This window comes from Microcebus murinus, chromosome 12 (assembly GCF_040939455.1).
Source record: "Microcebus murinus isolate Inina chromosome 12, M.murinus_Inina_mat1.0, whole genome shotgun sequence".
NCBI lineage: Eukaryota > Metazoa > Chordata > Mammalia > Primates > Cheirogaleidae > Microcebus > Microcebus murinus.
In genome coordinates, this window is record NC_134115.1 from 60,726,943 (window position 1) to 60,754,816 (window position 27,874).

The following is a 27,874-nucleotide window of genomic DNA, read 5'->3' on the forward strand; positions in this document are numbered from 1 at the left end:
TTATTCTGAGATAGCTCTGTCTGAGACCTTAGGATCCTTTGTGAGCAACTAAACTTACAGAAATTCTAAAACCACCTTTGGGCAGAAGTGGGCAAGTTCTGGCCTGAGAGTCCTCTGAAAAGATGACGTCCTGCAGGGTAAGTGCTTCTCACTTTCATACAGACACCAATCACCTGGGATGTTGTCAAAACAGATTCTGACTCTGTAGGCCTCGGAAGAGACCCAAGATCCTGCATGTCCAAGCAGCTCCCAGGTGAAGCCACACTGCTGGTCCAGGGACCACACTTTGAACAGCAAGATGCCAGACTAGACCAGAGCATCGAAGGTAACATCAGCCCTTGAGTGACCTGCAGGTGGTCAGACCAGGGAAGGGGGAGGCCCCACAACTGCCTGGGGTGCTATGTTAGGCCACGGCCCTGCTGACTGGGAAAGTTCCCAGGTGAGTCCCTTCAGCCCTTTAATCAAACTGGTGTTTGCAAAGGACAAGATCTTGGATGGCACTAGGTCCTCCCACAACTGATCAGAATGCTCCCGGGACAGTTCTTGGATTTCCCTGGATGAAGGGAGGAGGCTGTAAAACACACAGCGGAGACCTGGGGACACCCAGGGCCTCTAGCCACAAGAAGGCTCTTGTCTTTGGAGGACCACTCTTGTGTGTGGCCCACAGCCACCAGGTGCCAGGGATACAGAAAGGTGATGAGACAGGCTGTCCTTGTGGAGCTCACAGCCCGGCAGGCGAGACCAATACCTCCAGAACTACTCTGATGTGGTGGGAGAATGTTCCACCAGTGACAGGAAACTCAACAGGCCCAGAGAGGCAGCAAGGAAGACCGGGAGACGCACAGCCATGTACCAGGAAGGGCTTGCAGGGATGGCAACGACTGAGCTGGGCCACAAGGGAGACACAGATTTTTCCAGATAAGGCAGATCATTTTAGGTAGAAAAATGGGATTTTTTCACAAGGCATGCTATGACCAGGGAACATGAGAAGTATGTGCTGGAATAAGATAAGGCAGGGAAGAGCATTTTAGGTAGAAAAATGGGATTTTTCACAAGGCATGCTACGTCCAGGGAAGGTGAGAAGTTTGTGCTGGAACAGCTAGGACAGCAATTGAGGCAGAGGCCTCCCTGTTCGGGGCTAGAAAGGAGGAAGGTTCTAATTGAGTATGAAAAAGGAGATTTAAGGCAAAATGAATGTTCAACAAATTAAAAATAAACCCTCTCCCTTTATGAACTTCACTGTGGTAAGAAATCACTCGATGTCTCCCTTTTCACATGCTTCAACTCTTAGATGCGTACACATTTGTTGGCATCTGGCTTTTCACCTCTCAACATTAAACAGAAGCATTCCCCTGGATTGTTATAAACTCGACACATCACCTTTTAGTGGCTGCACAACGTTCCACCACATGGACACACAAAAACCCATTTCACCGATCCCTGCTACCGGACATTCAAGTTGTTTGCAGTTTTTCCTGATTATAAACAATGCCTTTTCTGAATTTCTGATCATAGCTTCGGCACAGATTCTCTGGAGCGGGATTAGAACCACAGGGTGTGAGCACCTGTTTGTGACTTGTGACACGTGGCCAGACTGCTCTCCGAAAGGGCTGCTGGGGAGGAGTTTTGGTTCAGCAATGAATACCCATATTCTAGAAAAACAGTCTTGGGTGGAGAGGAGGGGGGCACCCAGGTCACTCAGAGCTCTGGGCCTGGGGGTGGAGGGTTCCTGTGGGGGGGCTGAGCAGTCGGGATGTGCCCTTTGCCTGTGCCCTGACAGCCATGCGGGTCTAGCTCAGCCCACAGCCTGGTGAGACTGCTGGGCTCTGCCAGGTCCCATGGGAGCTGCCCTGCAGATTGGCCTTCTCTTAGTCTCTAAGAAAATTCCTTCTGAAACCTGGAATCTTGGCTTCAGTGAGCTGGGGGATCATCAGCAAGACCAAGACAGAGAGACAAGGAGCGCATCTTGCTGTCTCTGACAACTGGGGACACTGGAAGCCACATCCAGGGTCTCCCCTTGGCTCGGCCTCCTTTCCCTCGCATCTCCCTCTCCTCTGGGCCCAAATCATCCTGGGGTGGGGGGCTGTTGGATCGTCTACCAACGCCTCGAAGTTTGCGCCGAGCGCGGGCTGGGATTGCTGTACATCCAAGGGGACTGCAGGGCCGTGGGCTCCTTACCTGCCAGGGCTGGGATGGTGACCCGGTTCCACTCCCACGGCTGGTCGTACTCATCAGCGGGCCTGTCGTCGTCCTGGGGCAGCTTGCTCTCCCGCAGCCGGGGGCTGACCGTGGTCTCCGAGTCCGAGTCAACACTCTGGCCTTCGGGTTCGTATGGGGTGTCGTATAGCTGGATGCCTTTATGCTGGGACCGGATGCTCTCCTGCCTTTGAAATTCTGCAGACAAAAAGGAAGGAAGCAAAGATGTAATGGATGCTTGGCCGGTGCTTCCTCCCCTGGCTCCCGCCAGGGAACACCCTTGAACTCAGAGCTGCCGGCCAGGAGGTGAGGATGACACAGAGACAGGCCCCTTTCTGTGCTTTACCGCCTGCCTCCCCCGAAGGCGGCGTCCCTGCCCCTGCCCCCCCTCCCCCGGCAAGGCATTCTCTCAGAGACCTCGAGCTCCTGCACCTAACACCAGTGCCAGAAGGTTCCCAACTCCATCCACTTGTGAATCTCAGTCTTAAAGAGCAGAGCAGGGCCCAGGCATGAACACGACGTCCCAGGTGTGTCCTGACACCTGCCCAGAAAATACAGAGCTCCTGCCTCTCACCTTCCAGGAGAGTGGCGGTCCTCCCGGCTAGGGAAGTTCCCCACTACGAAGCCTGGGTGATCCCTTTGGGTCATGTCTGCCTCCCCCAGAGCCTGCCTGTCTTCTACCAGGCGGAACACCTAGGCATTTGGGAGTTTCACTACTGAATAAAGAAGGAGAGCCCTAAATCTTCTGAGGAGAACGCCAAGGCCTGGCTCTGGTGTGGGCCAAGGGGTGACCCACCCGCTGTCTAGATGAGGTCCCCACACAGGACATGTTCATTTCAGCTGCTGCTCATTCCAGGGAGGCCAGTGGTGGCTGGAAAGAGAGATACTAGGAGGCTAAAACCAGGTACTTCCTGGTCAAACAGGGAAGCCTGACATGCTGTTCCATCATGGAGCCTTGTGTGCAAGGCCTGAGCCAGGCTCGCTGCGGGGACTGCTGTCGGGAGGCCTACCGTTACCAAGAGACCACGACACATGCCTAAATCACCATAACGCTTAGGGGACAAGGGGGCTCAGTGCACAGCCTGGGAGGGGCAGGGCAGGAGGGAAGAGAGGTGGCATTTGAACCAGCAGCCATACCAAGTGGAGACAGGAGAGGAATGGCATTCCCTGTGGTAGGACCAGGGCAAGCCAAGGCAATGTGGCTGGAAAGATTGTGCTAGATACCTACTTTATATTTTTATTGTGATAAAATACACATAATAACATTCACCATTTTAGCCACTGTAGAGTGTAGATTCAGAGGCATTCAGTGGCATTCCATACTTCCACACTGCCACCATCCACCTCTAGAACATTTTCATCTTCCCGAACTGGCACTTTGTGCCCATGAAAAACTAACGCCCCATTCCTCCCCCCCTCCCACCCACGCAGCCACCATTCTCCTTGATGTCACCATGACTCTGATGGCTCTAGGCACATCCTGCAAGTGGAATCATCTGGTGTTTGTCCTTCTGTGTGACTGGCTTATCTCACTTAGCATTGTGTTTTCAAGGTTCTTCCACAGTGTAGCATGTATCAAGAATTTCATTTGTGTGAAAGGCTGAGTAATATTTCATTTTAGATGCGTGCACACTGGGCAGGGAATGTGTTCCACAAGTTGTGTGGTTTTTATTCACTGTATGTAGTTTCACTGTCTATTTTGCCTGGAGCACTAGGTTGGTCCGCGGAGGTGAGACCTGAGACCTGATGCAGAGGGAGCTGTTTAAATGTGCCCTTGAGGCCTCCCCCAGTCAGAGTTCTGATGCCATAAAGAAGGGGCGGAAGCCCACGGAAGTTACGTGCCTCGTAGGGCAGCTGATGAAGCAGTTGCGGATGACGCCAGCCCTCCCAGGCTAGAGCATGGCTGTCAGGCCAGGCTTTGTGATCCAGTGATGGGGTGACAAAAACCGTAATCTGCACACACACCCTGATAAAACAAAAGCCAAGGACAGCGCACTGGTGGTCGTTCATGTTTACATTAACTTTGTGCTAGTACTTCCCAAACTTCGTTTAGTCACAGACCAACTTCATGACTTTGGCTGTTTTTGATTATCACCTGGGTTGTTAACCATTTACCAGTTTTATTTATGTCGCCTCACTTTTCAGATTAAATAAATTCATTTAAAAAGGGAATTTTACATCTCCATCCCATAAGCCATTATCCTTTGCCAAAAACAGATGCTAAACATAGAATGAATGAGAACCAAACCAGCTAGGTAGGTTTGGTTGGGCTTGCTTTCTCTCTGCCTAAAAGGCAGGTTCGCAAGTGTAGGAGAGCACATGGGGATGCAAGTAGCAAACAATACTTCCATGGCAAATAACAGTAATTTTCTCTCTCTAGAAAAGAAGAGAATAAAAAACCTTCTCACTACATGCTTCTTGGGACATCTAAAATCATACCTCATATGGAGACACTGTGCCATACTTTGGCAAAACATGGTTTGTGTTGGGTCCCATGAGTAAACTGGAATCTTTTAACTAGGCTTGAGGATGATGTTTCCCTTTTTACAGAAGGAGAAATAGGAAAAGAGAAGGGGAGCTATAGAACGGTAGGACTTGGTCACTTTAAGGTGAAGACCAACTGTAAAGTTCTGTGCATGACTTTGCAAATCACTAAATCTACCTACCGAACTATTTGATCTGCTACTTTGCTTTGCAGAGTCCTCATCATCTGTACAACTCTCCCCCTGGTTCTTTTTATTATTATTATTATTAATTTTTATTGAGATGGGGTCTTGCTATGTTGCCTAGGCTGGTCTCAAACTCCTGAGCTCAAGTGATCCAAGTAGCTGGAATTATAGGCGTGAGCCACCGTGCCCAGCTCTTCCCCTGGGGTTTTGAGGAGTGGAGTTCCAGCCTCCTGTCTGGGGAATGCTCAGGGCTGAGGACTTGTAGCTGATAAGGCACTGACCTGGGGAAACCACCCTTCTCTTCACCCCACTTCCGAAAAGCAGGCCCAGCAACTGTTACTGTGTACACCACAGTTTACAAAGCACTTTTCATGTGATTTGCCACTGAATCTAAAGATACCACAAAGCAATCCACAGATGTCCTGTCCATCAGTCCCCAATAATCAGAATTACTTTGCTCAGTGAATGTGGGCAGGATAAATGAATGAGAACTGACAGCCAGGAACCACTATTTACCCCCAATTCCAGCTAATTTATGAAAGTCCCTGACAGCAGTGATAAAGTATCTGGAACAATATGCCAAATGCATACAGTTTAATATTATACAATATTCAGAAGAGACACATATTCTACATAAATGCCAGCCTAAAAGGAAAACATGTGCAGTGAACAGATTAGCTATTAAATCAGAGGGACTTGTGCGTATACCTCTCACACAGGATTTACTGTTCCGAAAGCATCTGCACCTTACCAAGGCTGGGTTAGTAATGGCTTGCAGTTAGGGCAGGGGAAGTTATAATGGTAACCATTAAAACAAGCCTCCTGTATTACACAGTGAATTCAAATTTTCATTAAGGCCCCAACAATAGGGAGCAGTTAAGTAAATTATGGCATGTTAACTGGATGGAATATTAAGCAGCCATTAAAATGATAAATCTGAAGATTATGTAGCTACATGGAAAGGCATGCATGAAATTATGCTAAATTAAAAAGTAAAATACAAGATTGTTTATTTGGTGAGGGCAAAGCGTATAATGCCAGTTTTCTAAACAAGTCCTGGGCAATGTGAACAAGGCCCCAAAGGAAATTCTGCTCCTTGCTTGGGGATTGCTAAATACTGGCATCGCACATTTGGCCTGTAATATCCACACGCTGATGACAGCGATGTTGTAAGTACAGACACACACGAACAAAGAGCTGAAAACCCAGTGCAGGAAGGGAAATAGCTACTGTGTGGAGAAGACATTACTGCATAATTATTTTTGAAAGTTGCTTTAAATAATGAATAAAGACACTAGTAAAGAAAAAATGTAATTAAGATGAGGAACACATGAAAGTAAATAAGATTTTAAGCAGGTTGGGATGCCAGGAGCTGTGTGTGTAGGAAGCAGCTGCCTTTCCCTGAGAAAGTGCCCATTTAGGGAGCATATCTCCTCCCCCAGAAGTTCACCCAGAGCCCAGAAAGCTGAGGACCACTGTGCCAGCCAGTCTGCCAGACAGCACTGTCTCCTGCCTACAGACCAGGCCTGTCCTCCTTATTAGCCAGGGCAATCCATGTGGGCCCAGAGACTGATCTAACAGGGGAGCCAGGATCCATATGTTTTAAGTCACCAATTATCTGGGTTGACCATCTATACATTCATGGAAAACGACCTTCAATATTGGGTGGCAGGCTGTAATTTCATGCCTCTTAGGCAGAGAGCAGGAACATTACATTAACAGGGTGGGGATTTCTGCTGACCTCTGGAGTAGAAAGGCTTGCAAGTGGAACTACATATGGAGAAAGAACAGAAAAACAAAGCACTTTCTTTAGAGTCAGAGAATGTTGGAACTGGAAGGGATCTTAAGAGTCAGTCCGGGCACGATCACCAGGAGGCTGGGCAGGCGTGCTGCCCACAGGAACGTGGAGAAGGCAAGGGTGTGGAAGAGAGCAGGCGACAACCCTGAGTGGACCTGATGGGGGTTTGGAGGTCCCCAGTCCACAAGCAACAAGCTACACTGTGCTCCAGTCTTCGCCACTATGTGCCCCCCTTTAAAAAAAACAGGCTTTATATTTTAGAGCAATTTTGAGTGGAAAGTATAGAGATATCCCATCTATTCCCAGCCCCCACATGTGCATAACCTCCCCCACTAACCACATCCCCTGTCAGAGTGCCACATTTGTTATAGCTGATGAGCATACATGACACGTCACCACCCAAAGTCCACAGTTTACATCAGTGCTCACTCTTGGTGTTGTACATTCTATGCGTTTGGACAAATGGGCCTATTCACCCCTTCCCTCCACTCCCTAGCAACAATGGATCTTCTTACTATGCCTTTTCCAGAATGTCATGTAGCTGGAATCAGACAGTATGTTGCCTTTTCAGACTGGCTTCTTTCTCTTAGCAATATGCATGTCAGTTTCCTCCGTATCTTTTCATGGCTTGACAGCTCATTTCTTTTTAATGCTCGATAATATTATTCCATTGTCTACATGTACCACAGTTTATTCATTCACCTATTAAAGGACAACTGGGTTATTTCCAAGTATTAGAAATTATGAATAAAAGCTGCTATAGATAACTGTGTGGAATTCTGTGTGAACATAAGTTTTCAACTCCTTTGAGTAAAACATCAGGCAGTGTGATTGCTAGATCATATGATAAGAGTATGTTTAGTTTTTTAAAGAAACTTCCAAACTGTATTCCAAAGTGGTTGTACCATTTTGCATTCCTACCAGCAATGAATGAGAGTTCCTGTTGTGTGACCCCCTTTTTTCACTTTGGCTGCCAGGGAGCTCAGTGTTAACTTTGATCCTTAACCTCAGGATCTATCGTAGCTTACATAATAGGTAGAGTCACTCGCCCTTTCTTGTACATACATTTTGACTTCCATTATAACAGCCTTGTTATATACAGGCATACCTTGGAGATACTGCGAGTTCAGTTCCAGACCACTATAATAAAGTGAATATCACAATAGAGTCACACAAATTTTTGGTTTCCCAGTGCATATAAAAGTTATGTATGTACTATACTGTAGTGTATTAAATGAGAATAAGCACTGTCTTAAAAATGCTAAGGATCATCTGAGTCATAATCTTTTGGCTGGTGGAGGGTCTTGCAAGATGTTGATGGTTGCTGACTGCTCATGGTGGTGGTGTTGCAGGTTGGGGTGGCTGTGACAATCTCTTAAAATAAGACAACAATGAAGTCTGTGCATCAGTTGACTCTTCCTTTCATGAAAGATTTCTCTGTAGTGTGCGATGCTATTTGATAGTATTCTACCCACAGAACTTCTTTCAAAATTGGAGTCAATCCTCTCAAACTCTGCTGCTGCTTTATCAATTGATTTTATATACTATTCTAAATCCTTTGTCATCATTTCAACAATGTTCACAGCATCCTCACCAGGAATACATTCCATCTCAAGTAACCGCTTTCTTTGCTCGCCCATGAGAAGCAACTTCTTATTCATTTTTGATCATGAGTTTGTAGCAAGCAATTCAGTCACAGCTTCAAGCTCTATTTCTAATTCTAGTTCTCTTGCAGCTTTTGCAACATCTGTAGTTCCTTCCTCCACTGAGGTCTTGGATCCTTCAAAGTCATCTATGAGGGATCCTCAAAGTCTTCCAAACTCCTGTTAATGTTGATATTTTGACCTCCTCTCATGAATCAGGAATGTTTTTAATGGCATCTAGAACGGTGAATCCTCTCCAGGAGGTTTTCAATGTACTTTGCCCAGATCCATCAGGGGAATCTCCGTCTAAGGCAGCTCTAGCCTTACAAGATCTATTTCTTAAATAACAAGACTTGGAAGTTGAAACAACTTCTTGATCTATGGGCTGCAGAATGGATCTTGTGGTAGCAGGCATGAAGACAACATCAATCTCCTTGTACTCTCTATCAGAGTTCTTGGTGACCAGGTGCATTGTCAATATTTTGAAGTGAATCTTTTTTTCTGAGCAGTAAGTCTCAACAGTGAGCTTAACTATTCAGTAAATCACACTGTAAGCAGATACGCTGTCATCCAGGCTTTGTTGTTCCGTTGATAGAGCACAGGCAGAGTAGATTTAGCACAATTCTTAAGGGCCCTAGGATTTGCAGGATGGTAAATGAGCAATGGCTTCAACTTAAAGTTACCAGTTGCATTAGCCCCTAACAATGAGTCTGTCATTCAAACCTCTGAAGACAGACATTGACTTCTCCTCTTTAGCTATGAAACTCCTAGATGGCATCTTCTCCAGAATAGAAGGCTGTTTTGTCTACACTGAAAATCTGTTGTTCAGTGTAGCCATCTTCATCAACGCTCTTAGCTAGATCTTCAGGACAACTTGCTGCTTCACCTTGTACTTTTCTGTTAGAGACAGCTTCTTTCCTTAAAATGTTATGAATTAATCTCTGCTAGCTTCCAACTTTTCTTCTGTAGCTTCCTCACCTTTCTCTGCCTTCGCAAAATTGAAGAGAGTGAGGGCCTTGCTCTGGATTAGGTTTGCCTCAAGGGAATGCTGCGGCTGGTTCGATCTATCCAGACAACTCAACTGTCTCCATATCAGCAATAAGGCTGTTCCACTTTCTTGCCATTGGTGTGTTCACTGGAGTAGCACTTTTAATTTCCTTCAAGAACGTTTCCTTTGCATTCACAACTTGGCTAATTTTTTGGTGCAAGAGACCTAGCTTTTGGCCTATCTCAGCTTTCAACATGCCTTCCTCGCTAAGCTTAATCATTTCTAGCTTTTAATTTAAATAATTTAAAGTAAGAGATGTGTGATTCTTCCTTTCACTTGAACACTTTTTAAAAAGAGCCCACCACAGGGTTAATTGCCTAATTTCAATATTGTTGAATCTCAGAGAATATGGAGAAGAGAGGAGGGGGACACAGACTGGGGAATGGCCAGTCAGTAGTCAGAACATGTAGAGGCCGGGCGTGGTGGCTCATGCTTGTAATCCTAGCACTCTGGGAGGCTGAGGCAGGAGGATCGCTCAAGCTCAGGAGTTTGAGACCAGCCTGAGCAAGAGCGAGACCCCGACACTACTAAAAATAGAAAAAGAAATTAGCTGGACAACTAAAAATACATAGAAAAAATTAGCCAGGCATGGTGGTGCACACCTGTAGTCCCAGCTACTCGGGAGGCTGAGGCAGGAGGATTGCTTGAGCCCAGGAGTTTGAGGTTGCTGTGAGTTAGGCTGACACCACAGCACTCTAGCCCAGGCAACAGAGTGAGACTCTGTCTCAAAAAATAATAATAATAATAATAATAATAATAATAATAATAAAAAGACACGTAGAACATTTGTGATTTAAGTTCTCTGTCTTAAATGGGTGCGGTTTATAGAGCCCCAAAGCAATTCCAATAGTAATATCAAAGATCACTGATGACAGATTAGCACAACAAATAATAATGAAGAAGTTTGGAATATTGGGCAAATTACCAAAATGTGACACAAAATGAACACATGCCGTTGGAAAAATGGCACTGATAGACTTGCTCATCTCAGATTGCCACAGAACTATACTTTGTAAAAAATGCAACATCTGCAAAGCATAATAAAATGAGGTATGCCTGTAAATTTCTTCCTATTGCGGAAAGCCTCAAATTCATATTTTGAAAGCAGATGGACATGTATCTAAAGAAATAATATATAACACGCTTTATGGCAAATATCTTTTATCAGCCAGAAGACTAGAAGAAAAGAAACCTCTTACCTCCTGACCTACTCTTCAAGAACAGAAAAAGAGGGCTTGGCTTCACTCTCTGGGAAACTGAGGCCAAGGACATCAGTACGCATCTCTGCCCCCCTCACCCCCTCTTCCCCAGCAGCACCAGCAACCCTCTGTCCTCGCACCCAGCCAAGTGTCTACCAAATGTCCAGAGTGAGAGACAGAGAGCAATGAGACGCGGTCCTGGCCTCCAGGGAGCCCTCGGCGAGAGGGCCAGAGCCCCCGACATGGACAGCTCAGCTCCTTAACGGAGCACCTTGATATGACAACCTCTGAACTAAGACATGGCTTTCCTTTGTGGGAACCTGGGAGGGCCTTAAAGAATCCAGATACAGGTCATGGCACAGCGCATGGCAGAGAAAATGGACACTGGATGGGGGAAGAACTGAGGCAGAGGCCTGGGGGCTCAAAAGTCTAAGGTGTGCATGGGGTTGTTCAGGGGGCTAGTGAGCTTACAGGTGCCCAGTGGGAGGAAAAACTGCATGCAGGTGGAAGTGGGTTTTCAGATGGCCTTAAATGCCGCAGGACAGTACCCCCAAGGGTGTCTAAGGAGAGGTACCCTGGAACCTCTGGGCAGGGTGGAGCTGGGCGGGGAGAGGCTGGCACAGGTGTGCAGAAGCCGCACTGGAAATGACAGACGCCAGCCTGCGGGCCCCTGACCTCTAATTTTCTCAGCTGGGCTTGCCTGGGAATTCACACCACTCCCAAATCATAGGGTAGCAGAACTCAATAGGGACGTGTGGCCCTCTACTCCCAGGCCCTGCCACCAGCACCCCCTAGCCATCTCTCACATGGCTTTGCAGCCACTGGGGATCCATGCCTGAGATGCCAGGATTGTGGGGAGTCTGGACTCAGAGCCCCTGCTAGTGTCAGGAAGGGCTGCGTTACTGGAACCACGAACCTGCCACTGACGGGGGCTGCTGCAGACCAACCTCCTGGAGGGAGGCAGAGCCCTGGGTCCAGGTGAACCGACAGGTACAACAGCCCTGTGTGGTGGGTGCAACGCTGATCCCACCAGACTGCTTGGCCTGAATCCCGGCTCCAGCAGGTGACCTGGGGCAAGTTGCCTCAGTTTCCTCATCTCTAGAGGAGAAACAACAGTACCTATCTTGGAGGGATGCCATGGGGATTAAATGAATCCACATGGGTCAGGTGTTCAGAACGGTGCCTGGTACACAGAAAGTACTCTATGATTGTTACTATTTCAATTACCACTACTGGGGGCTTCCTTAGAGCCCCATCCGAGACTCTTCTTCCTCTGAGATGTCCTTTGATCCCCAAGCCACAGAAGGCTGCTTACTGGAACCTCACAGGCCAACCCTGTGTTGGAAATGGGGGGGGGGCGGGTTTCAACACCAACCTCTGAGCCTGTTTCCATTTCTGGGTCCACAACTTCCTATGTCACTGCTGCTTTGGCAATGAGATGCCCCCACATGGGAGACATGCTCTGGGTCAGCTCTTGTACATAAGATGAAACATACAGGGGAGGTCTTGGGTATGTCTATTCCCACTGTTTTACAGATGGGGAAACTGAGGCCTGGGGAACAGAAGAGAGTAAGAGGGACCAGGCCCCAGGACCCCTAATTCTAGGACCAGGGCTCTTCCTGCCTTGCCCAGAAGTTTTCTGACATCTCTTATCAGTTTGTCTTGTTTTTAATCTCCCGGAGGCAGGGCATCTATTTCGGTCAGGTCTCTGCGGTGTTAAAAGCACACCTGGCATCGCAGACTGAGCGCTGAGCTCCGCAGGAGTGGCAGGCGGCTGTTCCTAATTAGACACGCAGTGAAAACCCAGCCAAGTTCAAGGGTACCACATCAAAGGGGAGACAGGAGTTTCTCCCCATCTGAACTGTTCAAACATCTGCCGGAGAAGGATCCTCCTCCTAACCGGGGTGCTTCAAGGGTGTCTGCATTCAGGGGTTCCATAGAGGCTAATGGTGGGTGGCTTGGGACTGCAGGAGTCCTTTGGGGTAGACGCTCAGACCTGCAAGGGCAGAGCAGGGCAGGGACAGAGCCTGGAGACATCCCAACCGTCACACAAGCAGGAGGCCCCACCTCCTCCTCCCCTATCTGGTCTAGTTTCCGGAGCTGTCTAGAAGCCAGCAGTGACTAATTGGAGTTCTTTTGCCATCTCTTTTCCAGGAGTGCACAGAAACACCCAAGCAGCAGCGGGTGAGCTCCGTGGAAGCAGGGCTGTGAGACAAGAACAATGGTCCTATTGGACGCAGCGCAGAGCCTGTCGCCACCCAGAACTGTGCAGCTTGATCTTTTATGCTCAGCCCAAGGGCGAGGCGAAGGCCCAGCTCTGGAGTCAGGAAGCCTGGGCTTGCTGCCTTCGTTGGTCGTCTGTGCAGTGACTGGGTCTCCTCGGGAACCCCTTTGGCCTGAAGTACCAGCGAGGAGACGGCCCGTACACCTGGTGACAACAAATGTGCTTTCACTTCATCACGATTTAAAAGGCCACACGGGTCCCGCCGCAGAGCTTGCGGGCGCTCTGCAATTACCAGGAGTCCTTCAGCCCCGCCCGTCACTCTGCATCTTCCGGTGACTGCCTTTGCGTGCGGAGGCCTCCGAGCCGCTGCAGGCCCGAGTTCTGGCGCCATCCCCCGTGGAGACTCACTGAGGCGAGCTCCTTGCTGCTCCGAGGGCACAAGGCTGGGGGTGAACGGGCCTCACTTTCTTAGGAGACAGGTTTTTGATTCCATGTCGTTCATAGGCAAGGGGGCAGGCTGCCTGCTTTTCTTCTTCAACCACCACCAAGTGCCTGCCATGAGCCACGTGGGACCCTAGGCCAGGTACTGAGCACTTCCACGACATCAGACCAGGCTTCTCCCTCTCGGAGAACACACAGCTTAGCAGAAGAACCAGGACGCCACCACCCTGTGAGTTAACAAGACTTACACGTTACAGAGTGCCTGCCTGTGCCAGGCACCGTCCCTGGAGCCGGGAACAAATTATTCCTCATCTCTGAGACACAGAGCGAGGAGTTAGACTGCATTTTACGATGCAGAAACTGAGGTTCCGACCGGTGCAGAGGCTAAGCTGGCTCCAAGTGCTCTGAAGTGGTATGTGCCTCGGCTGCTCCGTGGAGACAGACCCAGGGTTTAGCAAAACTTCAGGCAGGAGGTGGGACTTCACAGAATCTCCAGTCCTTGTGCAAGGAGACCCTGTGAGGGTCAGGGAAGCCGAAGGACCCACCTGGTGTCACAAACAGCCAAGTGTGGCCCCAGGAATAGAATGCATTCAAGGAGAAGGAGGAAGACTACAGAGGAGAAGATGCGGTCACCAGCAGAAACAGCAGCAGGGCAGGCATGAACAAAGTCTGGGGGGATTCTGGGTAAAATCAAATAGTTCCTGTTGCTGTATCATGAGGGAGACAGAAACAGGAGCGGCCCCCAAAAGAAGGTGAGGCCAAGCTACAGAGGGCCTGGAACGCCAGGACGAGGGGTGTAGGCTCCAAAGGGCAGGAAATTGGGAAACATGGACCAGGAGCCTTAATCAGGTTTTTGCTTCACATACACAAAATTCCTTTTCGAAGTTGGCAGGAAGCACCAGGGTGTGGTCATCAGTTGCTGATAATCTGAAGGTTGGGCCCTACGATCAGGGCTCCGCCCTATGGACAGAGGATGTCCAGAACTCCAGAAAGAAAAACACTCCTGTGAATAGCCGCCAAACATGGGTGCGCTGGCGTTTCCACCAGGAGGACGGGCAGAGATCAGGCTAGCCAGGCTAGCACGGTGGCACCAGTATCCTCAGGCCAACCCTGAGGGGTGGGTGTTCCCAGACAACCCCCCCCCCATGCTGCAGACAGAGGCCAGGGCCCAGCAGGGACTTCCCTGGGCCTTGGCGAACAGGAGCCAGATGTGTGTCCTGCCTTGTGTCTTCTGAGTATCAACGGACTGTGCTGCAGGGAGGACCAGCGCCCCACTGACGCGATCTTCCAGTCTGCTGGGCATGGCGAGGTCTCAGCTTCCAGGGAAGCCTGGGGCCACACTCTAATGAGGCGAAGCCACGGGGGACAGGCTTTCGTGCCAGGCCAGTCCCGGCTACAGCCCTTGCTCGGTGGGGGCCTCACCACTTACCAAGCAGCTCCACCTGCCCTTCTCACGGAACCACACAGAGCGCCTCTTGGGGGGGTCTGTGACCACACCCGGGACCCTCCCCACCTAAGACTCCCACGTTCTCCACGCGCAGCTATCTGCCCTGCCCTCCCAACCCAAGCCGGAGCTCCCTCCATTCCACCAGGCACAAAAGGACACAACACGGGTGGGTTGGAAGGGAAGAGCCCAGCCTGGCTCCAGCTCGGTCCCTGCCCCGTCAGGCTGAGATGCCTGGCAAGTCACTTCTTCCCTCTGCTGTCAGCTGCTCTTCAGTCAGGGCAACGGGGGTCATCTCAGGGCCCCCTCCCAGCCTTGAGGTTTATCTGACCAACGCAGGTGCCCACAGGATTCATTACGTCAGTCTGGGAGGAGAGCAAAGATGGTATCTTGAGGAAGAGGGCTGCCTACGGAGGAGACACTCAGCACACTCTAGTGCGTTAAAGGAGCGGCCACCTCATGCTGCTGGTCCTGTCTGTCTGGCGCTTAGTCGTTACAGACTGGCAGTGGTGAGGGTGCCAGCCTCCCAGGGCAGAGCCAGGGCCCTCTTCTGGGCACGACCCTCCCCTCTCCTACACCTGATGGCTCTCGTCCTTTACCGCAGGACCCCTCGCCACATGCCAGGCCTCCCAGCCAAACCCCACCTGCACACTTGGGGCTAGGCACGGGGCACTGCCTCGAGCTGAGGGTGTTGCTGGCATTGTGCCCCATGCCCAGCGCAGCTGCCCAAGCGGAAGCGACTTGCTGCAGTCTGGCGAGCGCCCTGCCCAGCCTTCCTCACGTTGGAACTGCTTCAAGACAGGAACTAATCCCCCCAGAGACAGAGAGACAACCTCTGCCTTCTGGATAGCGCCGACGAAGCTGCCGGCCTGGGACCAGCCTGGCTCTCCGCTCACCGGCTCTGTGACCCTGGCCAGCTTTCCGATCCATCGGGGCTCACGTTCCTCCCTCACAGGTGAGGTGAGGGGTAGAACCAGATAACCAGAGGCCTTTCTGATTCCAGAGGCCCTCAGTCTGCTTCTATAAGGAGCAGATACCATGTTTTCCAGAAAATAAGACCTACCCATAAAATAAGCCCTAGCAGGATTTCTAAGCATTTGCGCAATATAAGCCCTACCCCAAAAATAAGACCTAGTGATGGGTTTGGTTACGCAGCGTATCTGCACAACCTATGCATTTCGTGTCTCGGAGCAGTAAAGAAGATGAGCAGCCCTGCTCATCTGCCCCATCATGACAGCTACTATCCCAGAGGTGACCGGAAAGGTGCGGGCAGCCCCACCAACAAGGTCGGCTCTCCCTGTCAGGTCCTGGCCATCCTGTGCGTGCTGCAAACTGAGGCTTTGAGGGGAAAACAGCACATCCCCTGAAAATAAGCCCTAGGGTGTCTTCTTGAGGAAAAATAAATATAAGACCCTGTCTTATTTTGGGGGAAGCATGGTATTCACACATGCTTCTTGTTCCAGTGCTGTGGCATGTCAAGGGAAAAAAGGACGTGTACAACAGACAGCACCCATCCTACCAATGTGGTGGGTCGTCAACCCCAGTATCTTAACCACTTTCCAGCAAATGCCTCCAAAATTCACCCACAATGTATAAGAACTCTGCCCTGTGAGAAGCTCTACTCCAATACAAAGTTGTGCTTTCCTTTTGGGATGGTTCATTTTATGTGTCAACTTGGCTGGCCTATGGGGTGCCCAGATATTTGATCAAACATTATTTTGTTTCTGTATGACATCAATATTTAAACAGGTAGACTGAGTAAAGCAGATTGCAACCCCCCATTGTGGGTGGGCCTTGTCCAATCAGCCGATGGCCTGGACAGAACAAAAAGGCCAACCCCCTCCCCTGAGTAAGAACAAATTCTCCTGCCTAACTGCCTTTGAACTGGGACACTGGCTTTTTTCCTGCCTTCAGACGTGAACTACACCACTGACTCTCCTGGTTCTGAGGCCTTCAGCCTTGGACTAGCACTAAATGATTGGCTCTCCAGGATCTCCCATTGCCAACTGGCAAATCTTGGGACTTGCCAGTTTCCATAATTGTGTGAGCCAATTCCTTACAGTAAGTCTCTTTACACACACCCCTACTGGTTCTGTTTCTCTGGAGAACCCTAACTCACGCCTCCACGAAGGGTCCTTCCAAACACACCCTGCATGTGGTCCCTGGGCTGGTGGCTCGTCTGTTTCCCTTCTCAAGAAGCGGAGTTCCTGCAAAGACTGGACCAACTCTGAGTCACGTCTAGAAGGAAATCTCTTTATCACAGTGCAGGGGGGATCTATCTGCCACTTTTCCTGACCTCAAAGAACGTGGCATGCAGCCCAACAAGCAGTTCTCTAACAAGACCTGCAATACTACCTTGAGGAGACCAAACAGTAGCAAAGCCACCCTGAGCCTCAGGATCTCAGTGGGCATCCCCATCTGGCCCAGGAGTGGTCACCTGCCAAGGGCCAACCCAAATTTAACAAAAAAAGACTAACAGCAAGACTCCCTCCTTCCCTATAGCACTTCACGGTCCACAAAACCCTTTGCATTATTTGGTTCTGATAACCACCCGACTACAGACAGAGCCGGCATCCCCATTTAAGAGGGGAAACGGGAGGCTGGAGGGCCTTACCACGGTCACAGACTGAGACATCAGCACAGGTCCTGAGTAAGAAGTCTTACAGTTCCTGCCCTGCTGGCCTTTCCAACTCTACCATCACATTTTGTACTTCTAGGTGTCACAGCACAAAAAACACCATGAAATGTCTTTTGTTTTAAAGAGTGGGCGAGGGGAAAGCTTGTGGGGTGACACACGCAGGAACTGGAAAACTGCCACTGTTCAAAATTACTGTCAAGTGGCTCTTTTTTATCAATAGCTATTAGGTCATTAAATATGAAATATCCGATTTCAAATCAGAAGCACAGTTTACAATATCTCAGGCTAGAAGCAGTATAATTAGCCAAAGTATGCACCTAAGCTATCAACACAGTGTTGCCATCTTAACAGTAATTTGTTTATGCCAGCAATGAAGCAGCCTGGAAAATGTGTGGTGATGAAATTGCAAAAGGAGGTTTCCACAGCTTGCTGAGACTCAATATTTTTCCTTGCAAGAAGTGCTAGTCAGTTGGTGCAAGGTCTGGCGAATATGGTGGATGACAGAGTTTCCAAGTCCAGCCTGTGTAGCTTGAGCAGCGTTGTTTATGCGACATGTGGTCAACTGTTGTCTTGCAAGAGAATTGGCCTGTCTCTACTGACCAATGCCAGCTGCTTAATCACAAGCATCCTCATCATTTCATCCAATTGGTTGCAGTAGCCATCCGCTGTAATTGGCCGACCAGGTTTCACAAAGCCATAGTGGATAATACCAGCGCTGGACCATCAAACAGACACCATTAGCTTTTTTGATGAATATTCGGTTTTGGACTATGTTTAGGCACTTCATCTTTATCCGACCATTGTGCCGAACGTTTGTGATTGCCAAAAGGAACCCATTTTTCATCATACGTAACAATATGGTGTAGAAATGGTTCTCCCTTATGTCATGACAGCAAAGAAAGGCAAGCTTCGAGATGATTTCTCTTCTGATGCTTGTTTAATTCACACAGAAATCATCTATCCAGCTTCTTTACCTTGCCAATTTGTTTCAAATGGTCCAGCACTGTTGCAATAGTAATGTCAAACCTTGCTGCTAATTCACACGTAGGCTGAGATGGATTCGCTTCCCCTATAGTTTGTGGCTCATCATCCACCTTGGTCTCAGGTAAGGCACATGATTCATTTTCAAGATTAAAGTCACCAGAACAGAATTTCTCAAACCACTGATGTGCTGTGCGTTCATTAGCCACATCCTTCCCAAACACTTTGTTGATATTTTGAGCTGTCTGTGCTGCACTGGTTCCATCATGGAACTTATATTAAAAAATAACGCAAATCTTTGACTTATCCATGGTTTCACAAAAATTGCTCTTAAAAAACAATTTGAAAGATAATCATAAGCCAAAACATTTGTTGAAAGACTTAAAGATGTACCTTCACAATAAAAGTAAAATAAGAAGTGTCAAGGCCAGGCGCGGTGAGTGACTCACGCCTGTAATCCTAGCACTCTGGGAGGCTAAGGCGGGCAGATTGCTTGAGGTCAGGAGTTCGAAACCAGCCTGAGCAAGAGCAAGACCGTGTCTCTACTATAAATAGAAAGAAGTTAATTGGCCAACTAATATATATAGAAAAAAATTAGCCGGGCATGGTGGCGCATGCCTGTAGTCCCAGCTACTTGGGAGGCTGAGGCAGCAGGATTGCTTGAGCCCAGGAGATTGAGGTTGCTGTGGGCTAGGCTGACGCCACGGCACTCACTCTAGCCTGGGCAACAAAGCAAGACTCTGTCTCAAAAAAAAAAAAAAAAAAGAAGTGTCAAAGTGAAATGTCAGAGATACCAACTGCCAAACTTAGTACTTAAGGAAATAGGACATTCCATACTTAATAACCTAAGCATTAACAGATGACACCATCCACACAACCATCCCAAGAATTATGTGGAAGGAAACATCTGGAAAATGAATGTTTTTGTTAAAAGAACTAGAATAACTCCTCTGCAGGGCCCTAAAAGGTGCCCTGAAGAGGCTTAGTACTGTGTGATTCTGAGTAGAGGTGGACTTTTTTCTGCAGGTGGCCTCTTCCAATCGGCTCTCCTCCAGGTGTGTCAGGCTGACACACTGCTGCCCCCAGCTTCATGTCCCAGCTCTGTCTAGTTGGGACCCCCCCCCAAGTGTGCTGAAGGCAGCGTGGGGCTCAAAGATGAACGCAGCACCTTTCTGGCATCTTTTCCCCAGCCTGGAAATCCTGAGGCTTCTGTCACTTTCCAGCCTTCTGCATGCTGTTCCTGCCCCCACCCAACTGCTGAGGTCAAGACTAGGGGACCTGCACACATCCCCTGGCTTCCCGGCACAGAAATTGGCTCCACAGACGCTCGGTAAATACTGGTGCAGGAACAACACAAACAGCCTTTTGCAAATTTGGAATTTAGCATAGGGAAAATATTTTAAAAAACATTCATCTACTCTAAGGGAACCATACTCATAGACCATTGGAGGGAGTATGAACTGAAAATGGCCTTTCCAGAGGTAAAATTGGCAGATCTGACAAAAATTGAATACTTTATGGCCTGAAGTTACACTTCTAAAAATCTATCCTACAGAAATATCCAGACCCACTTACAGAAATAAATGCATGCGAGTGTCTGCTATAGAATGAAAGAATGAAAAACCAGGAACCTAAAAGCCTAGGGATAGAATGACTAAGTACACAGTGCTACAGTCACATTATAAGAACCAATGACCTCAGACAAGATCAGTGACAAGGAACAATGTTTAGTAGGATAGCAATGATGTTGAAAAAATGTGTGTGTGGATACGTACAGGTGGGTATTTTTATAAGCAAATGGGAAAGAGTTAAAAGAATATACGACAAATCATCAACGATCCTTGTCTCTGAAGAGAGATTTCACTTCTTACTTCCTGTGTGTCTGTATGCTGACTTTTCTTACCCAGAGCACATTTTTTAATGTGATAATTAGAATAAATTTTTTAAAAGAAAGTTGCGAATGTGGCACATGAAGACTATTCTCTTTAATATTATTCCTATTCGTGATAGCACTTGTTGAGTATCTATGCTGAACTAGGCACCATGCCAGGAGTTTTACATTAACGCCAGGACAGATGGGGAAACCGAGGCTGGGACCAGAAGAGCAGATACCTGGGCTGGTGCAGCAGAGCTGGGATTTACCACGTCTGCTTCCCAGTCCCAGCCTGTGCTCACTCTCCTCACCGCTCCACGTTGCTCTCGGGAAGCAGCGCACCACGGAATTCCCTCATTTCTATTTAACATTTCGGTGGAACGGGCTTCTGCTTTTACGACTGTTTCTAAGCCATTTCCATTTCATGCGATGTTTACACATTCGAAGTTCAGGAAATGAAGTTCGGAGCAAATCACATTTCGGTTTTTAACTCCAAGATGTACATTTTCATTATAACATGCCCCAAAATATGACCCTGGCCATCCACGGAGGAACTCTATCTTTATAGACACATTAAAGAGCTGTAGTTACAGTCTCAGTGCTGCAAATGAAGACAGCTTTCCTTAAAAACATGGTCTCGAGGAAAAGTCTGATCACTCTTTGGGACCCAGGGTTTCACTGTAAAGGGCCCCGCCCTCCTGGGGGCTTGACACCCTTTCTTCTGAGTCACAGGTCAAAGTAATCCCCATCACCCAGCTTTGATCAGCAAGCCCTGGGCCAAAAACCAACTGGAGATGGAGGGTAACAGGCAGGCTGCCTGCGGGGAAGGCCGTGCTCAGGGAGGGAGGAGGCCGCCCATACAGGAGAGGCCGCCCCCTCCTCCAGGGATCAGAACGGATTTTGGGCAGCACGATGAGCCTTGATTCAGGGACTGATGGGATTCTAGACTCCCACACAAGAAATGTGCTTTGTTCAGATGGACCAAGAATCCTGACTCCGGGAATCCACGTGGCTGGAAGGGGTGTGGACATCCAGAAAGGACAAGTCACCCCACTAGCTAACCCTTTCACTCCCTCACCCTGCCGAGCAGCTGTGTTGTTGGTTTATGGGAAAACACTGATCAAAGCTGGTCTTGCCCCAGAGATGCTCACAGCCTAAAAATGCAGTCTTCTTTGGGGCTAGTTAAATGTGTCATGTGATCCAGGACTACAAGGCTAAAGAGGCTCGTGTTTTACTGAAGAGACAACAGGGAGCCACTGAAGGCTCCAGAGGACAGGGGATGAGGAGGGGCCTTGGGTCTATCCCCTGACACTGTACCCCATGTTGGGGGCTGGGCAAGTCATGTTCCCTCTGGCCTGTTTCCTCAAATTTTAGACTGGATTCTCCCTGCTGCCCTGCCACCACACACTGGGTGGTGTGAATGCGCTAAATGGCACCAATGCGGTTCCATCAACCATGGGTCCAAGGACAGGTGTTCTCTAGGAGGTGCCTGTAGCCAGAATCAAGAGACAGAGACAGGGTCTGGGGAGCGCCTGTGTGTGTCTGTGCACGCACACTATGCACAAGCACTCTCGGGCTCCAGGCCCCCTAGCAGCCCGACACCCGAGCCCCTCAGAGCACCGCCCCCACCCTGGTCAGCAGGCCTTCTCTGCAAGGAAGGCGGAAGCATCCCTTATCAGGTGTGTGCAGGAGAGCATCTCAGCCAGGAGTCGGCGGCAGAGGAGGTGAGTGACAGGTGAAGAGATTTTAATAAAATGACAAGCTGCAGCCCATGTTACAAGCAGATCCTCAGATTTGCTGACGGCTATTCCTCTTCCTTTTTCCTGGAACAGGATGAGGCTTAACACTTGCCTTTTTGGATTAAGTCTTGTGACCTAGTGACTGAGAGCTGGTGGGGAGGGTGCGATGGGAAAAGGATGCCTATTTGAGAGAGTGAGAGAGTGTGCGTGTTAAGTTAGAAGAAAAAGGAAATCACAGGAAGAAACATGAACCAAGCTAAAAATAAGGCAGCTCCAACACTTGCTAGACAGAAAATAAAACCCCAGCTAGGCAGGGAAGCCAAAGTGGGACAAAACAGAAAATATAAAGTTCCCACCTAAAAATAACTGGGAGTAAGAATGTGGACTCATGGTGGAGAGATATGGAATTTCTGACACGAGCCTGACATTGCAGTCTCACTTGGCAGGGAGGGGCTGCCTGCACTCTGGAATTTAAGGTTCTCTTCCAAATAGGAATCTGGTGATACAGAACTGATCAACCCCAAGAGCATTCCTGTCTGTTGGCTCAAAAGGAAACTCAGAATGCAAAGGCTTGTCTGAAGCCCAGAGCCAGGGTGGCGAGGGTGGCGGGGGGGCAATGGATCCCAGACTCTGCACAGCACCCCCTCTCCCTTGCAGCTTCCTCATCTGTAAAGTGACTAAACTCTAGGTGGCCAATTGACCTCAGTTGTTGATTTATTTACTGAATCACCCTTTTTCATAATTATCCCTTCATTTTTATATTTTGCATTTATATGTGGTTACAGCAACACTGTAACATGAGAGTATAAACTGTCCATAAGATCTGGACTGGACTCTCAGCTGGCCACCTCCTAGCTGGGTGACCCTGGCAAGTCCTCCAACCTTTCTGGGGTTCCAGCTCCTTGACAGCCAAATGATGTCACTAGACCTCACTGAGTGACCAGAAGAACACTGTGCATGTAAATTATCCTCTTCTGCCTCATTCCTCCTTCAAACTTGATCAGGTTAGAATAAATGCAAATATAACACAAATGATTAATTACTTTCCCTTCGATTCCACGTATGGAATATGTTGGCAATTGCATATGCCTGTAAGCACATTTTGGAACCGGACTCAGGAGACTTAGATTCAAACTCTGGCCCTGCCATTTACCAGCTAATGTCCTCTAGGGAGCCACTTGCCCCACCCAGTACAGCCACGGCAGCCTCTGTTGTGGAGTGGGGAGAATATTAATATCAACTTCATGGGGCTGTTGTAAAATAAAACCAGACAAAGGATGTAAAAAAGAGCCTTATAAACCATAAAACCCCATGCAGATGTTACATATTAGAGAGGAATATACATCCATGTGCACAGATACCCGACCTTCTTTCTAACTGACATCTGGTATAAATGACTAACCTGTCAAGTGGTTTATGTCCACAAGGAGAAGATGTCTCATTTCATTTTTCTGTTTTAATATCGGTCATGTATAGTGCCTTTCAACAGAATAAACTTCTCCCTCACTATGCAACATTTTCAATATTCATCCCCAAAAGGAAGGACCCTGTGCTCTGTGACAAGGCTGAGTTGAGAAGGCATTATCTGATGCCAGGGCTCAGAAACATGACACATAACCCCTAATATCTGGAACCCAAGCGTTCTTCCTGAGAGTTTGATTAAGTGTATCATCTGCTCGCGCTGGGCACTCTCCCACTCCTCGCTGGGAACCTCCGCAAACTGATGTGGGCTGACAGCTGAGTTGGGGCTGCCAGATAAGCTTCCGCACTGAGGAGCGGGTGGGGGGAGGCGGCCGGGAAGAATCAGGAAGGGCAGGCGGCAGCTGTCACGGTTCAGCTGCCGCCACGCAGACACGCACTTCAGATTTCACTCACGTCCCCTGACGGAAGGAGGCACCAGCCACAGGCCACATGACCACCCAGGCTCCTGCTCATCCTCGTCCTGGTGAGACAAAGAGGCCAGGCACCTCCCTGGAGAAGTAAGTCCCACTCACTCTCCCGAGGAGCCTTTAAACTCTCCTCTGCTGGACACCTGCTGGCCCTGACACTCTGACCACCTGCCCGCCGCTGACCGGCAGGAAGCTCCGCTTTTCCCAACTCCAGCAGACGGGCTGCCGCTGACTGCCAGTCTGTAAAAATGCCCCCCTGCAGGCAGTGGTCCTGGCGTGCTCCAAGCCTGGGGGAGCACGGGACCTCAGAGGGCCGGCTGGGGAGTGTCTCATCGCCACAAAGTCCAATCCAATCTCACTCCTCCTCCCCCTGGGGAGGGGAGCCTCCTGCCTGGCTTGTTCTCCTCCTCACTGACAGTGTCAAGTACATGAATAGTGGAGGGATACTGGGGGCCGGGGAGCAGAGAGAAGAGGGTGCTCAACATGAAAAGGGAGAACAAACATATCCAGAACACCCCCAGCCTACAGGGGCTCTCAGTCCACACCCAGACGATGCCGGCTAATTCTCATCATTCCCTTCCACTAGGAAGAGAAGGTCACTGTCCTTAGGACCCCAGCTGCACTCTTTACATCTGCCAGAAGGAATGGTTTATGATCAACCACTCTGAGACCCAAGTCACGGTCTTGGGCAGTTGTCTTTCAACATCCAATTGGCTCATGCCCAGGAATTCCATATGACAGGTCAAATCATTTTGTTTCCTGGGGGTTTCATCTGCAACTAATTCCTCTTACAGGGTTCACCAGGAAGCTCCCACTGTTTAAAATTAAATGTACTGAGGTGTTTTATGGAGGTTTTTCTACGTGGCGGACAACCTGTTTTGAAAAACGTCCAGGCTGAAACGACTGCAGCCATCCTGTGCTCCCAGGGCAGCCTCCCGAGGAAGCCGCTGGGCCATCTGGCCACAGACCTGACTGAGCAGCTCAGTTTTCAGGAGGATCTGAGCCCCGTCTCTGCCGTCACACCCAAGACGAGCTGTCCAGGTTCTCACCGGGATCACATTTGAGCTTAGTTGGGGCTCGCTGAGGTCAAAGCCTGCTCAGGAGGGAGAACAGCCTGTGGTGGGGACAGCCACGCGGCCTGAACAGCCCCCGGATGGAGCGTCTTTAACTCAGGCCCAAGGCCTGCACACGCACACAAGTCTGTGCACACAGGAGCCTGCGCTGCACAGACCTGCCTTAAGTAATGCTGAGGGAAGGATTTTTAAATACTTTATTAAAATAATACTTTATTAATAATAGAGTATTAATAATTAATACTTTATTAAAATAAAGCAGTTCTTTACAAATATTTGGCAAGTCAACTAACACTTAGGCGAGAGCCTAAAACCCTTACCTCTGTAACACCGGCTGGCTCCCCATCCCCTGAAAGCTAGACAGGTGCAGAGTCACAGACACCAGGGTGTCCACTGACGCGCTGGCCCTGGGCCCAGGTCAGAGCCTCTCACCCCCTCATCCCCGGCAATGACCTTCCTTTCAGCTCCTCTTTTCAACACCCAAAGGCCTTCAAGGTCGGGCTTACACCTCACCTCTTTCAAGGGCTGTCCCCAACTGCCCTGGGAGGAATTATGTCCCTTTGCCACCTCACTCTAGCACTGATTATCTGCCTGATTCATATGCCGATTAGTCACTCAAGGCCTTAAGACATTTCTAGTGCTGCCTTTAACTGTCACGTGATTCCACATATTCAGATTCTTACCCTGGACTAATTTTCCAGCTGGACCCAGGTTTTTGAGAGTAGAAGCTCTAAGGGATAAATATATGTGCTGGCGTGGTCTCAGCAGGGTCTTATCCAGCGCAACCGTTGATCCGGGTAAAAGGCAGACTGACGGGTAGGGGCAGGTTAAGGCTCAATAATTCCGGACAGTCCCAGAGGTAAAGCCTAAGCCACTTTTAGATCTCAGAAAGCCCTTCATGACTGGCCACTGGGCACCTCTGCAGACACGTCTCTCCACATGCCCTCTGCAGGTCCCCAAAGCTGCAGCCACGCTGGCCACTCGGGGCCACTCTCTTCACCTCTGGCGTGGCACAGGCCTCTACCTGCAAAGCCATCCTTCCCCCTTCCCCATGTGGCACCCACTGAGTCAGCCTCGGGATCCAGCTCAGCACGTAAGAAACTACCAGTGGTCCCGGGGCCTCCACCTAGTCCCCTTCTTCAGGCTTTAGCTCAGGCAGGCGCCTCGAAGGCCCCTTCCCTCCTGGCCTGCTTTCAAATCTTTTAGGACTTAGGCCAAGCTCTGACTCCTTGGAAGCCTTTCCTGCCTCCTCTTCCCTTGGAACCTGAGTGATTGCAACATCTCGGTGAGGGTCCTTATCACGTGAAGTTCAAGACATGTCAGTGCCCAACCTGGGTCCAAGTCTACCTCCCACTGGGGCCTGGGGCTCGTTTACATCTGTCCCTGGGCACCCAGCATAGGAGCAGGCACAAGGGGTGCAAAATGACTGCTAACAGGCAAAGCTCTCCGAAAGGACTGCCACCCCCAAGTCTTGTGGTTGACCTGGACTGCCCAGCTCCACTCTCTTCAGCCCACCAAGGCCTGCTGCCCCTTGGGTCACAGAGAGAAATGGAGGCTGAGGCACCCTGCCCCTTCATCCACAGCCAGATGGCCAGTCTGTTGGACAACAGGTGTCGGGGGCCAGAAGCTTCTCACTGTGAGACGAGGGCCCAGGAGGAGCCCCTGAGGGACCGAGGGCCCTGAGACGGGGGTGGGGAGGAACAGGAGCCACGTTTCTCCCCTGACTCGTGGCCCCTACTGCAAGCAGAGGCAGGAGCACAACAGCCCACGTGACAGGCGCTCGCTGCATTCAGTTATGGCAGAGCTGCTTTCCCCGTAAAGGGACACCCCGCTCCCCTGCCTCCTTATAAACGGGAACATGACGGGGATTTACAGCATTCCTGTTGCTCTGAGCTCGCAGAGTTACGACTGCGAGGCAGTGGCCGGCAGTGGGCATCGTGGAGGGAGGAGGAAGGGAAGCACGGGGGCCAGGGCCCCAGCTCGGTCCTCAGTCAGACCCCTCTCCTGCTGGCCCGGGCGTCCCGACCACAGGGCTCCACAAAGTGTAAACTTCCCAGAACCACAGACGCCCCAGAGACTCACAACCTCCCCCGCCACCCCAAGAGCCAGACACATGGTCTCCGCATCGCCTGTTTTCAAATCCAGGAGAGCACGTGCTCTGACAGTCTCAAAATCCTATTTTTGAATGCTCATTTTTCAGGGACAAACAGGAGATTCAATAGTCCAAGTCGTTACTACCTTTGCAGCCAGGAAACTGAGTTCAAAGGCCCAGGCCGCAGGGGGAACCCGGAGGCAAGGCGGAACAAGGGGAGGGGTGGCCCGGGGAACTCCTTGGTGCAGAGGACAGTGAGAGCACGCATAGGGAAGGGGGTGCTGGGGTGCTGCCTGGAGTCCTGAGGGGGAAGCCCAGGGAGGCGTGACGTGGGGAAGGCTGGGAAAGTCTGTGGGACCCAGTGAAGGTCTCTGAGCAGGAGAATAACATGATCCGGCCAGGCCTGGGAAACTCATCAGGGCACAGTGAGAGGAGGGGTGTGGGAGGGCCCTGCTTGCTCAGTACAAACCTACTCTCCCGCCTCCTCCCTGAGGACTGTCCCCTGCACGGGTGCAAGACAGCCTGCTGCAGACGTGGGGTGCCCAGGAGCTCAAATGGCTGCTTCTCTTCACTCTGACAGCGCCTTAAAATACATTACAAAATTATTTTTCAAGTAGGCACGGTGAAATTAGGCCCCATTTGGAAGCAGGCTTCTGTGGGAAGACATCCCCCAGGGAGGCTCGTGTGACTTCCCGGAGCACTAAGTGGAAGCTGCTGACACCAAGTGTCACACACTGTGTGGGGGTCTGATCAAGACTGGGGACAAACGAACAAAGGCACCCGAGACGGCAGCCAGAGGCTTTTGTGTTTGGGGAGATTGTGTCCAAGGGCCCAGCAGGGTCTGTGTGTCCGCTGTGTCTCATGGCTACTACAGCTACCACCAGGGCAGGTTAGTAATGAGCTCACCTCGGCTCAGGTCGAAGCCTT

At 49.8% G+C, this 27,874-nt stretch overlaps 1 protein-coding gene across 1 annotated transcript in view; it reads right to left on the reverse strand.

The window, feature by feature from the left end:
* SHB (SH2 domain containing adaptor protein B) overlaps positions 1-27,874 on the reverse strand; it is a 134,512-nt gene that overhangs the window by 42,890 nt on the left and 63,748 nt on the right. The window contains exon 3 of the mRNA XM_012769056.3: positions 2,179-2,394. Within this exon, the coding sequence (XP_012624510.2) occupies positions 2,179-2,394 (216 nt within the window). The remainder of the gene's footprint in view (positions 1-2,178; positions 2,395-27,874) is intronic.